At 25.3% G+C, this 14,004-nt stretch overlaps 1 protein-coding gene across 1 annotated transcript in view; it reads right to left on the bottom strand.

The window, feature by feature from the left end:
* LOC107455063 (uncharacterized) overlaps nucleotides 1–13,614 on the bottom strand; it is a 91,419-nt gene extending 77,805 nt beyond the window's left edge. The window contains exon 1 of the mRNA XM_016072471.4: nucleotides 13,354–13,614. Within this exon, the coding sequence (XP_015927957.1) occupies nucleotides 13,354–13,447 (94 nt within the window). The 5' untranslated portion in view covers nucleotides 13,448–13,614. The remainder of the gene's footprint in view (nucleotides 1–13,353) is intronic.
* Nucleotides 13,615–14,004: the final 390 nt, after the last annotated feature.

Genomic DNA, 14,004 nt, shown 5'->3' on the forward strand with positions numbered 1-14,004 from the left:
TTAAAAAATGGATATGAAATCGTGATGTATTTTATCACCTGATAGAGTTTTTATTTCTCTTAATTTTAATTCAAGTTATAAATATTTGTATTTTGGAAGATTATTTGCTGTGTTTTGATAATCAAAACAAGGTTAAAATACTTTTTATTTACGACAATGTATTTATCTAAATTTTAATTCAATTTAACGACATTTCAATGAAAAATTATTGATATAGATACAAAAACTCTTCAATTTTTTTGGAGTAAACGATTTTTCTCAATCTAGTTCCACCCAAAATAATTAATTTAAAATCAAATATATATTAATCCGAGTTAAACAAAATTACTTTCCTTTTTATATTTATAAAGAGAAACACTGAATAAAAATTTAATTAAAATATTTAATTATTTTTTATTGCAATAAATTGAAAAGAAAATGAAAAAGGATTAATTTTTTATGGTGTTTCATAATGATAAACTCAGGAGGTTTATATTCATTTAATGATTACATTTTAATTAAAGAAAATGCTTATTTTGATTAAGTCTTATCTCTCACTTAATAATCAATGTGTAGTAAATAATAATGAACTGAATCTTTGGTGCCAAAAATGTCTTTAATGAGTTTTCGTTTTTTGATTAATTTCATTTGAGCCGAAAAATAGAATCAATAAGATTCTTATTAGAAAGAAGAAAAATTATGCAATTTAAAAAACTGGTGTTATACTTCCTATTAGCAAAAAAGTAAATATATACAAGTAATGATCTTGTTTTGTGCCTTGTGTAAATGAATAGTTTATTAAATAACATAATAAAACATTAAGTATACTTGAGGCAATATTTTTAATTAGCAATGATTAATTACCTCCTTTTTCTGTTCATACTTAAGTGAAAAATTTAGTTGATGAATAGTTTTAGAATAGAATTAATAAACAGCATTCAGCATTTGTTTAATTATTATTTATAATTTTTTTTAATGTAGTTACAAGTTCATAGCCTATAAAAAATTCCTAATCAAATTACGATTTACCATAACATACATCTTACGGAACAAAAAAAAAATTCTGACATATTGAATTTTCACAGTAGTAATTACCGTTAAATCGCTGAAACACTCTAATTAAATTAATACTACAGTAAAATTTACGGTATAATATTTTACGGTGAAAATGGAATTTACGTTTAGAGGGATTTTACGAATGATGCTCCCAAAGCGCTGGTTTTTTAAACCTTTTGATACGAAATTTTTTATATTAATAACCACTTATATAGCTTGCATGATACGATTTTGCTTTAGTATGAAATATAAAAAAAAACTTTAAATGGTTGCTGAAATGTTTAAGTAAATAATAATCCGTGTAAACTTTAAAATATCAAAAGAAATTATTTTGATTACAATGTTTAATAAAAGTATGTTAATTACAATAATTAATTTAACATGTACATATAAATAAAATAATAATGAAGTTATTACAATCAATAATTTAAATGCAGATATATTTAGCAGCAGAAATAAAATCAATTCTTATAAATATTAGTAAAAGACGTAAATCCCATAAAGATGCAACTAAATTAAAATTTAAATCGTTAACAAAATATAATATATAATGAAAAAAATATTATAATGAAACATATTATAGGAAATAAATAGTTAATAGAAGATTAAATAGTTAACTTTTTTATGGAAGAATTTAGAGAATTTTTAGTCAAATTTTTAAAAAGAAAAAAAAGCATGAAGTATAGTTTCTGTTAAAGCATTTCACGAGAAAAGTTTTAGCATTTTCCTGAATGATATTCATAAAATGTGCTCCGACTTTATACATTTAAAGTTTATGATTCTAAATCTATTCAAATTAAGCCCTAAAGTTATTGACAAAGGCTAATATTTTCAGATTAAAAGAGTTTACGGGTGTGCATATTGCTTTATATTTCAGTGCATTAAATCTTCATCTTTTTAAACCTTTAGCGTGCTTCAAAAGTAAAATACATTCAGTGCTTCATAAACGAGAACATTAAGCATTCATTAAAATTCCATTATCGTGGAAAACTGCTTTTTATCGAAAATAACCAGAGAGCTTTCCTATGTATCTTGACAATTTGAAGAATAAACGACTTTATTAAGTACTTTTTAACAGCGAAGGAACAAAATAATTTGTTTGAAAAAAACATTTTCATGAAATAGTTATAAATTATTGCCTTTTATATCAAAATATTTTATTACTTTGTTAAAATCAAAGTAAATAGTAAAATTCTTAGTGTTTTCTTTTAACGTGAAATCATAATAGCTTCATTAAGTGTAATAAGAAAAGAGTTCCATAAAATTCTAAGAACTGATTTTTAGAATCTCGTGAATTAATACTAAAATTGTATTTTCCTACACATTAAAAACTGTTTTAAATCCTGTGTATTTCCTCATGATCATGAAAATTAAATTTTATGCATATAAGAAATAGCTCTGAAACGAAAAATATTTTTGGATAGTAACTTTTGGGTGAAAATATGGCGAATTAGTAGAAATGCTAGTGGTAAAAAATTAAAATAAAAAATAAAAAATTAAACATATAGCTACCGCATAAGTGAAATAGATGGTTGAAAAATATCCAAATAACCTCATTATATCCTCAGCTGTCGAATTTAATTGTCACGCATTGCTTACGTTATATTTTTAAACCTAATGGGAAAGTATTTATAAAAACTTTTTCATGCGGCATTAACTTTACTTAAATAATATTTATGAAACTATTAATACAGTAAAAAAAAATTTTTGTAATTTTATTTTCTCTGAAATTAGTTTATCCATTTGATTATGATTGATAATTTCGAAAACCTTACATTTATCAAATTCTTATGATATGAGAAAAAATTTAGCTTCTCTGATCTATCCAATCAAAACTTGCTTGTTTTAGGTGTTCTATTAAACATTACATTTTGTTTTGCTCTTTTGAAAAAAAAAGAAACTGGAGCTTAAGAAACTAAGATATTTTAAAAAATGTTCAGAAAGTAAGATGAAATTAAAAAAAAACATTCTATTATTAAATAGTTGCTGTTGGAATTACTAAGTATTAAACATACTTATGAGTCGTTCTGAAGCCCACTGAATTGAAGATAATGAATAAAAGAGATGAATTATTGAAATGGCCAATTTTTGTTCAAGACACAGATTAGACGTATTGAAAAGGCCACTTTTATTAATGAACAAATGGTTAGTTTATCCTGAAATACTAATTCGCTGGAAAGTTTTTGCTACGTTAAATGTTTTATTTTTTAAATTTTTTCTCACTTTTTTTTGAAAAAAATTATTATTTATCTATAATTGATTGTTAAAGGGAGTCGGTAGGATATATCAAAGGATAGGATATTGACTTTATTGATGTATCATTTTTAAGAAACTATTTATGATATCGTTTAGACATTTTTTGTGTATATTTGAGATTATATCAGTTGTATGCTGTGATAATGTTTTAGAGTTAACAAGAAAACATTTTAAGTAATTAAAGATTTTTGCTCAAAAATTATGAAATTTTTAAAGTTTTTAGTTCATTATTTTTTTTAAAAATTTTTGCCAAAGAAATGTATTGGCAAATATCACAGTATAAACATGTATATGTAAATATTCTGTGAAAATAAAACTGTAGCAAAATTTGGTTTAGATGCTGAGAAAAGGTTCATCAAAAAAAATCAGCATTATTAGTTTATGCCCTACCAATTCCGCTTGAAAAAACTTATTTATCTCTCTCTCTAAATATTTGATTGAAACTTGTAGCTATCCGCCTGCTCATTTACGTACACAATACAGTATTACTGTAGTACAAATATCTGGCATTACTTAGAGTAAGTTACTCCTTCTCATGCGTTCTCTCTCCTGCAATTGTTTGAACGTAATCTCTACGACCGTGCAATTACTCCTAGTTTTACCTTTGGCAAATTAACTTTTTTTATAAATTCTACATAAAAAACCCTTAATATCAAGAATTGACTTAAATAATTTTTATACTTTATGAAAAATTCCGGTACAAGTTACGGTAAAAAATACTGGTACTCAGGACTTTATTTCTACTCTACTGGTACTCTATTTTTTTCGGAACATGTTACGGAAAGAAAAATCTGATCAACCGTAAATTTCAGAGCAATAATTCCCGTAAAATTACTGAATTACTCTAAATCGATAAATACTACTGTTAAAATTACGATAAAACATTTGATAAAAAATGGGTTTTACGGTAAAAAGGATTTCTTGGATTATGCACCCGAAGTACCAGTACTGTATGCCGTAATTTGATCCGGAATGTTTTACATCGTATTTGAAGTTGCTCTTGTGATCTATCATACACTATAAACCAACTAATTGAACTTAAATGATGCATTTCAAAATTGCTAAGTAAATTTAAGCTAAATAAATAAATAAAAAAAGCTAAATTCTCAAAGAATTTTAAGTGCATTTATTTAAAAAACGTTGAGGACAGATTTTCGGGATCATAAAATTTACCATTTTTCTGAAAAAGATAAATCTCCTGCTTTATCTGTTATCCGTTCCACAATCTTTTCACATTTAGCAATTTACTTAATTTATATTTTTTCTCATTTAAATAAAAAAAATTTGTTATCTTTGCAAACAGAGAGCAAAGTCAAACGGAAAACAAATTTCTAAATAAAAAGAATGCTAAGCTAATTTTATTCGCTTAGTAAATATAATTATTTTTTTTTAGTAAAGTTAAATGAATTTTTCTGCATGAAATCCTGCCCAATTAACAAAATAATGGCAGTGTTTTTTTTTCCAGTCTCACAAGAGTAGACGAACGTCACATCAGTTCTTTTGTCATTCTCTTAAAAAAAAAAATGCTAAATATAGGCTAACTTAAATTGCAGTGCAAAATATTGTGGCAAAAATATTTCTTTACTTTTCTCTAAATAGGCAAAGTGCCAGAAATACAGTTAGTATCAGAAAAACCATCAGGACGTGATAGTAATAAGTAATATTTGTGAAGTCATAAATTTAATAATTTCCGAAAGACAAAAAGTAAAGACATAAATTAATTTTGTATGAAACGTATTATACTTTTCAGTAAAGGATACAATTCATATACTACTAAAAACAATATAGATAATTATTTTTAAACTAATTATTATGTATTAATTATGAATTATACAAAATTTAATTATATACTTATTATTATTTATTGATTATAAAAGTTAATTATATATTTCAAAGTAAATGTAAATAGAATATCTACATTTATTCCAACGTTAATTAAACGTTATTCAATTTAAATTAGAATAAGTATTACGGTTGCGCACATACACCATTTAACATTAACAGAAATAAATGTGTTCCTTAACTCTTCAAGAAAACGATCAAAAAAGTGCCTATTTTTTTAATTACTGAAAATTGATTAGTGCTGACATTTAGTTTAAAATAAACTAACTATCTACAATTATCTAAAAAAAATCCTGGTACTGCCATCTGGTGTGTGAAATGCGAAATAAAATGTTTTCTGAGAAAAAGAAATGAATTAGTTTTATTCTTATTGGCGTGTTACTACTGAGCATTCCAGCCCGGAAATATCGCGGGAGCGAGAAATAGAGGGCGAAACCTCACCCCGTCATTTTCACGGGAGAGAGAAGAAAGGGGTTAATGACACAAGATTTGGATAGGACTATAGGGTGCATTAATCGAGGAACAAGACTTTCGACATCAAATGCTCAGTTTTTATTTATTTGTTGATAAAATAAATCTGCGTACGAAACTACGATTGAAGCGAAAACATGTGAAAAAGAGGATAAACATTGAAAGAAACAAAAAGGGAAAAATATCATAAGGGCAACTCAGAATCGTAAAACTGATGTTTATTGGAAAATAATTTTTCAAAATATATAAAAATAGCTTTTGACTACTTGCACTTGTCCTTAAAATCATGATAAGCAAGTTAAAAAATAGATATCGTAGAAATATTTTAATTTCTTGTGAATTGAAAATTCTTTGAACTGAATTATAAAATAATAGCTCCTCTTTTTCTTTTTTGTAATGTATGTTGTTACTTTTTGAAGTTTAAAAACGTAATATAACATTAATTTATTTTTAAATTAAACCTAGCATGTAACAAACAACTAATAAGATAGTTTTCAAAACAATATTATTCGTTTCAGTTTTGCTTAAGAAATTAGATTATTACATATTTCGAATATTTGAATCAGTGCGTATGAACCTCGGCCGAAGTCATAAAAATTTAGTTGAGTATAAAAATTTTGTTTGAATTTGTAAAAAACTGTAAAAAATTCCAGCTCAAATTACGGTATAATGTGTCGGAGCTTTGGGTGCATCATACGTAAAATAAACTTTACGGTAAATTTATTTTTACCGAAAAAATTGTACCGTTTTTTGCTACTCTAATATTTATTTAATTAGACTGATTCAGTGGCTTTACAGTAATTCATAAATATTATTTTATTTCAGAAATAACATATTATTTTATTTACTATACAACTATAACATTATTTTAAACTACACAATTATTTTATAGCTGTACTATAAAATAACTACCAACTATAAATGACAAAAAAAAATTATATCAGTTGTTTCTCATTTTTTCCAATTAAACTGAATGCTATAAAGAATAAAAATTCAAATCATTTTTAGAATTCAGAATTTAAGAATTTCCTTCTTAAATTGGAGAAATGTAAAACCAAATTTTTGAGGTGCAATGTATCACAATTGGCAGCGAAAAAAGTGTCTTATTTTATTTAAATATTTTTTATCACATTCAATATAGAATACCAATGGCATGACGAATAAAACTGTTTCCATCTAATATCGGAATTCAATTCTTGGGAGAGTATATTTATTAAACTCTATACCGGCTGTTACGAACTTTGTTCTTTTATGAAATCGGGGTCCGATTCTTTTCTTCGAAGTCTATAGAATTTTATGTTTCATTTTTTCTTTAAATAGAATATAGCTATTTTTATTAGAATATTTTCTTATTTATCACTAAATGGTGAAAATCACATTAAGAAATTAGTTATTATTAGGGGAGAGTCGGGTAGCCCCGCCCACTTAAGGAGTATTGCTTATATTTCTGTATAATATTGAGTAATAATCAATATTTTTGCATGTTTCTATTGTTTTATCATATAATTAAATAATTCAAAAAGAATAAACCAAAAAAAGAATAGTTTAACTTAAAAAAATAGAAATTTAAAAAAACATGTTTTTCAGCTCTTTTCAAAATGTGTCGGGTAGCCCCGCCCAGTTACAAAAATTATGTTTTTTGACTGTTTTTTCAGGTGTAAATGAAAATGACCAATGTATTGACAATAGATAAACCTCATTTATCATTTTTATCACAAAATTATTTTATTTATTACATATTTATATACTTTTAGTGAATTCTATCATTTAATAACAACAAATGTCATACTTTTTATCATTATTAATGTATATTAATATATTATAATATTAATATATATTTATATTAAATATTTAACGAAAATAATTTAATTTAAGTAACAATAATTAATAACAATAGTTGTTTTTCAATATAAACTTATTTGGTTGATCTCTTCTTATAAACTTAATATAAAATACTTCTTATAAAATTACAAATTCACTTTGTATTTTGATTGCATTCAAATGCTTCTGTAGATTGATTCGTTCACAAATAAGTGAAAATAAATAAGTAAGCAAATAGCTTATCATAATATTTATGATTTCTTGATATTAAATTTAATTTGGATATATCAATTACATTTTAAAAATATTTAATTTTTCATTTTTAAATATATAAATTTATGTTTCATATAATATTAAAACATATATTTGTTGTTAAAAATGCATATAACATTCAAATTTGAAGCAATAAAATAATAATCTTTGCAACCGTACTTTTATCGACGAAATAAAATTGGGCGGTGATACCCAACATGCATGTGAGCTAGGCTACCCGAAATCCACTTTTTTTGTAAATTTGTAATTACTCGAACAATTTTTCACATATAAACTTCTTTCCTTGTGCAAATTAAACTTAAGACTGCATACTTTAATGCTGTATGTATAGAAAAACTTATTTTTTTAGTATTAAAATGAAGTTTGATCGAAACATTCAACCAATTTTTCTTAATTTCATCACTACAGTATTCAACATATTTTCAAAACTATTGTTTACCATATTAACAGCTGCATAAATACGTGAAACTCTGAAAATAATCTTTTTTTAATACAACAATTAATGTCCGATGGCCCATTGACTTGAAAAAATATTCTATACATATGAAATTGTCAGTGGGCGGGGCTACCCGACTCTCCCCTATATTTAAATATTTATTTTGGGAATTTCTTAAAGAGCTGCTTTGAATTTTAACATATTATTTTCATTAGAGATTTTGTTATTAAATTTATAACTTTTTCTTAACTATTTCTGTGCTAGTTAGTCTCAATTTTTTTTTCTTTTTAAGTAAAATTAAGATTAAATAAGTCATTAACAATTTAAATATATTAATAAAGAATTGAATACTTTAAGGCAAAATCTCGTGTTTCGTTTCTTTAAATTAACTTAATAGGATCATATATTTTTTTCTAATGTAGAGAAGTTTGCTGTGAAAAAAATTACTACTAGTATGCATGTATGTATGAATTTTATAAAAACCTGTTTTAAATTATTTTGACAGTAAAGATATGGTACAGTTATTAAATTCTAATCAGATGGGTCAGGTTAACTTTTCCCTTGAGAGTAAAACAAGGGCATATATAAGTTAGAGGTAAATAAATATTGAAAAATTTATTGTCCTCATTGACAATGGAAAGTAAAATTTTATAATCTTATTTCCCAAACATTATTTTTACTGTTGTTTTCCTTTTTTAATGAATAACTGATGAAAAAATAAATATATATGTAGGCGTTTTAAAGTAAACTTCGGCAAATTTTTATTATATAAAAATAGTTATTTAATTAATATTTTTCTTCAGAAATCATATAAAACACGTTACGAAATGCACGGAAAAGATTATTCCAATATGAATTATTTTTTTCAATAATATGCACTATTATTAATGATAAATTAGCATCTAGGATACATTTTAGCTTTAAGCATATTTTGTTTTGTCATACGTATTTATTATTTAATAAAAACCTGTTTTAAATTATTTTAACACTAAAGATATGGTGAAGTTATTAAATTCTGATCAGATAGGCACAATTTAACTTTTATTAAATTCTTACCCGATAGGCACAATTTAACTTTTACTATGTGAGTCAAATACGGGCAAATATTAGTAAGAGATAAATAAATATTGAGAAATTTATTATCCTTATAGACAATAGAAAGTATAATTTAACAATCCTTATTTCTTAAAGATTATTTTTACCCTTGTTATTTTTTGATGAATAACTGATAAGAAAATAAGCAAAAATGTTGGATTATAATTATTACTAAGTAGATAGTTTTCTGTGTTTCAAAAAAAGAGGTTGCGATTGTTACAGTTATATTTCAGTATGCTGACATAAAATATCCCCAGTGTTTGTCAGATCATATGTTAGAATCTCTTTGTCATTGGGCTAACCATGGGAGGTTTTCTTGGTCTTCCTTTTCATGCAACGCAAATGCGGGTTAGTTTACCTCAAATAACAAAATTGTTTCAGTGCTTTTTCTAAGAGTCCCAACGTTTCCTTGGCTGAAGTCGAAATTAAGAGGATGCCGTCGTTAAATATATTCTGCGAAAAAAAGTATGGTCAAAAAACCAGATTATGGTTAAAATTACTTTATTTCTGGCTCTATGGAAATACCAAAAACTCGCTAATTTAATCCGAAGTAATTTTTGTAAGGATTTTCGGTAAAATGTGGGAATAAATAAAAGACAATAAAATTTGATAAATGGAATAAACTTCGGTAATTTTGTCATGATACCTCAAAGCATGGCATAAAGCCATTAATTTGGTTGAATTGACCTTTCAGTTTTCTTCTTTTTTTTTTTTTACTCAATGTGTGGTAATAAGAACTAAACTTTTGAAAAACCAGAGTTTCAGGTAAATCGTTACCATATAAGTTGGAAATTTCGTAAATGAATAGTTTAAATACAGTATATTCTTGTTTAATTATCCAGAATTACAATTTATTTCACCCGAAATGTCATTACTATGCAGTACAGTAATTTCTTTCTCCATCTTCTGTTAAAACTATTTTTATCATTATTTATGAAACTAATAAACCTGAAACAGAATCTTTTTTAACACACTATATTATTCAATAGGACGAATAAAAACATGATATTTTCTTAATGAATACAATTGACAAAATTTAAGTAACAATGAAAAATGAAAGTTTAAAGAAAGAAAAAAGAAGTAAAGGAAAATAACACAATTGTTAAGTCGAATTCTAAGTCAAAATTAATATGAAAAAAAATCTTTTTGCAAGAAGCAGTGTACTTGATTTTATTCAATTTTTGTCTTATTTTAAGAAAATTTCCTGATTTTAAATCACTGACTTGGACTTTACAATAGTTTACAGTAGAAATAAGGAGAATAATAATACTACCAAAATATTCTTTTAAATTAACTACATTTGAATACTATAATATTAAATATCACACTATAGTGGTTAAATACTATAATATTGAATACCATGTGATAATGGTTGAATACAATTGAATACCATAATATCAGGGTTAAAAGTCCTACATCTATAAACTCATTTGTTTTTCTTAGCTGCTTAAATGTAGTGATATAGATTTGAATAGTTTTCAATTTAAAAAAATATTTCTAAAAATGTTTTCCAAAAATTATAAACTAAGAATGCCTTTTGTCATAAAATCGCGAAAATTTTGTTCTTAAGACTTTTTTTTAACAAAAAAAGACTTATTTTTGTTTTTTTCTTCATAAATATGGTAATAAAAATAGGATATTTTTAAAAGGTATATTTTGAGGTTGTTATCCTTAACTAAATAATATTGCTTTTACTGATTAATGCATTGTACAAGACGAATTGCGTGAGTTTTCTGCCCAGAAATGCACGATATGACTATCAAATGCTAGTAAATTTTTGCTACTTTGCTCACGCTTACTCAACTCAAGATTTGTTTGAAGCAAAAAATATTTAAGTGGATTCTTCCCGCATACATATTCTTTGGTATAAAATTCAAAACGTAGTAAAGGAATTTGCTCACAGCCAACAATTTGTTAATTTAAGCAATGATGGTTTTAGAGAGCCCAAGAAACATATCGCAAAAATCGATGTCTAACAATGAATCGATACAAAATAGAAAAATCTTAAGAACAAAAATACACCCATAATAATAACATTGGTCAAAAGAACTTGAAAAACTGAAAAAATTGTAATTAGGAGAGAAAGTTCAGAAAGTTCATAAAAAAGTTCAACTCAGAAAGACATCAGTTGTTTCATGAGTAATGATTAACTGATTCATATTACATTTATCCCGATATTTACACGGAGAAACAAATTGTGGTAAAATTACCGTACTGTATGGTATCTTCGGTAAAAAAAAATAATACAATTCCAGCTATAAAAAACAAAATATACAGTATTTAAACCATTCATTTAATAGTTTGTCCGCTTTTATGGTAACGGTTTACTGGAAATTCTGTTTTTTAAAACTACAGCTCTTATTACCACACATTTAGAAAAAAATTCAAAACTGATGTATTGTACTGTATATATTATATACTGTATATATTATGGTATATGTTATATACTGTATAAATTACGAATAATTGTTTTTTTAATCATGCTCTATAAAATTACCACATTAATCAAATTTTATCAGATATTTTATCTTTAATTTTATCGAAATCATTGCAAAAACTCTTCGATTAAGATTATCGGTGTTCTCATAGAACAAGAAATACGCTAAATTTTACCATATTCTGATTCTTTGACCATACTTTTTTTCCCAATGTATCTTTAAATCCACATCCTCTTAATTTCAATTTCAATCAAAAAAATATAGGGACTCTCAGATGAGGCACTGAGACAATTTTGTTATTTAAGAAAAACTAATCCGCATTAGTGTTACATGAAAATGAAGACCTTCAAAACCTTCCATGAGACATATTTTAAGTCAGCATATTGGAACATAACTATAACAATCACAACCTCATTATCTGAAAAGCAGAAAGCTATTTACTTAGTAATAACTATAATCCAAATCAGATTTTAATCTAACATTTTTTAGTCAGTTATTCATCAAAAAATAACAATAGTAAAATTAGTATTTGTGAAATGAGAGTTATTAAATTTTATACTTTCCATTGTCGATGAGAGTAATAAATTTTTTAACATTTATTATTATCTCTTACCTATATTTGCCCATGTTTAACTCTCAAGGTAAAAGTTAAATGGTGCCTATCTGATAAGAATTCAATAAGAGTTAAATTCTGCCTATTTGATCAAAATTTAATAATTTTACCATATCTTTAGCTTCAAAATAATTTAAAACAGGTTTTTATTAAATACATAAATACGTATGACAAAAATTATCAAAATATACTTAAAGATAAAATGTATCCTAGATGCAAATGTATCATTAAAGATAGAGCATAATATTGAAATAAATAAAAAATATTGGCATTATATATTCCACGCATTTTTTATTGTGTTTTACATGATTTCTGAAGAAAAATATTAATTAACTGACAATTTTTATGCAATAAAAATTGCCTGGCTTTATTTTACCTACTTATATATGCATGCATTCGCATAAAACAAAACAAAAATTCAATCTATCAACCTTAAATGCGTCAAAAATGAAACATATTTCAAACATGTCATAAAAATACCTTTGCTGCGAATTATCAATTAGAGAATATAAAAATTTGAAGTCAGAAATGTTACTAACATAAAAAAACATTAAAAAAGCAATAATAAAAACTCGAGTGTCCAAAAATGGAAAAAGTACAGTTTAAAATTTTTGCATTATTATTCTTTTATCCATTTATTATTATTTATTACAATTCATACAAAGTTTCATATCAATTGTAATAAAGAGATGGGATATTACAATCAACATGAAAGCTGAAGGATTTATTGATACATATTTTCTTACATAATAAAAATTTATTAAAAAACATTGTTTCAGAGAAGTGAACTTATCCTAATATAAAGCAAAAGCTTGATGGTAAATATTACGCATATTGCATGAAAATACATTCTAATTAATGTTAAGAAATTAATCAAAGAAGATTAGTTTAGCGTACGTTTATTGCGAAATTAAAAAATAATCAAGAAAACAAATTCATTAAATACACTTTAAAGGAGAAAAAAATGCATAAACAATAACACAAAATTTATCCTCATATTATTGACTGCAAGAAAAAAAATTACAACTATGTCAGAAAAATGAAACATATTTTAAACAAATCAAAAAACATACCTTGCTGGGAATTATCAACCGGTGATGATAAAATTTCGAAATGTAGAAATGTCAATAAAAACAATGTCATCAAAAAATTTCCATAGATCTCCATGTTAAACCTAAAAAATTTTCAGTTAAAAAAGAATAACAGAAGCTCGCGTATTTCCGGATATGATATTTGGAAGAATTGTAATTGAGAAATACTAATGTTGTCAAGCGGACTAATGTTGTCAAGCTCTATCCAGCGCGAAAGCTGCAGGATTTAGTGATTCCCTCTTCGGGAAAAACGTTGTCACCGGCTCTAGAACCGTTGCACTGGGAAGAACATCGCACGCTGATTGGCTGAGGCATATTCACGTGGTCTCTCGTAAAAGGGGTCAATAACAAATCAAGTCGCTCTATGGTACTTAGTTTTATTACTATTTCTTCTACATTCCAAAAAGAGAAGATATTGTCTCTATTAATTATCGTAATGCACACGTTTATTCTTTTATTGTACCATACGTTGGCGATGCAGAAGTTGTAAAAGCAAATGGATATTTATCTAATGATTTTGGAAGAGATTCTGCTGTAGGAAAAATCCATTGCTGAATATTTAAATTAAATTTTAATATTTATAAGTTGCAATAAGGTAATGAAAAAAATAAGGGAATATACGGTTGTTGTTTT

Source organism: Parasteatoda tepidariorum, chromosome 8, assembly GCF_043381705.1.
Source record: "Parasteatoda tepidariorum isolate YZ-2023 chromosome 8, CAS_Ptep_4.0, whole genome shotgun sequence".
In the NCBI taxonomy this organism is placed as follows: Eukaryota; Metazoa; Arthropoda; class Arachnida; order Araneae; family Theridiidae; genus Parasteatoda; species Parasteatoda tepidariorum.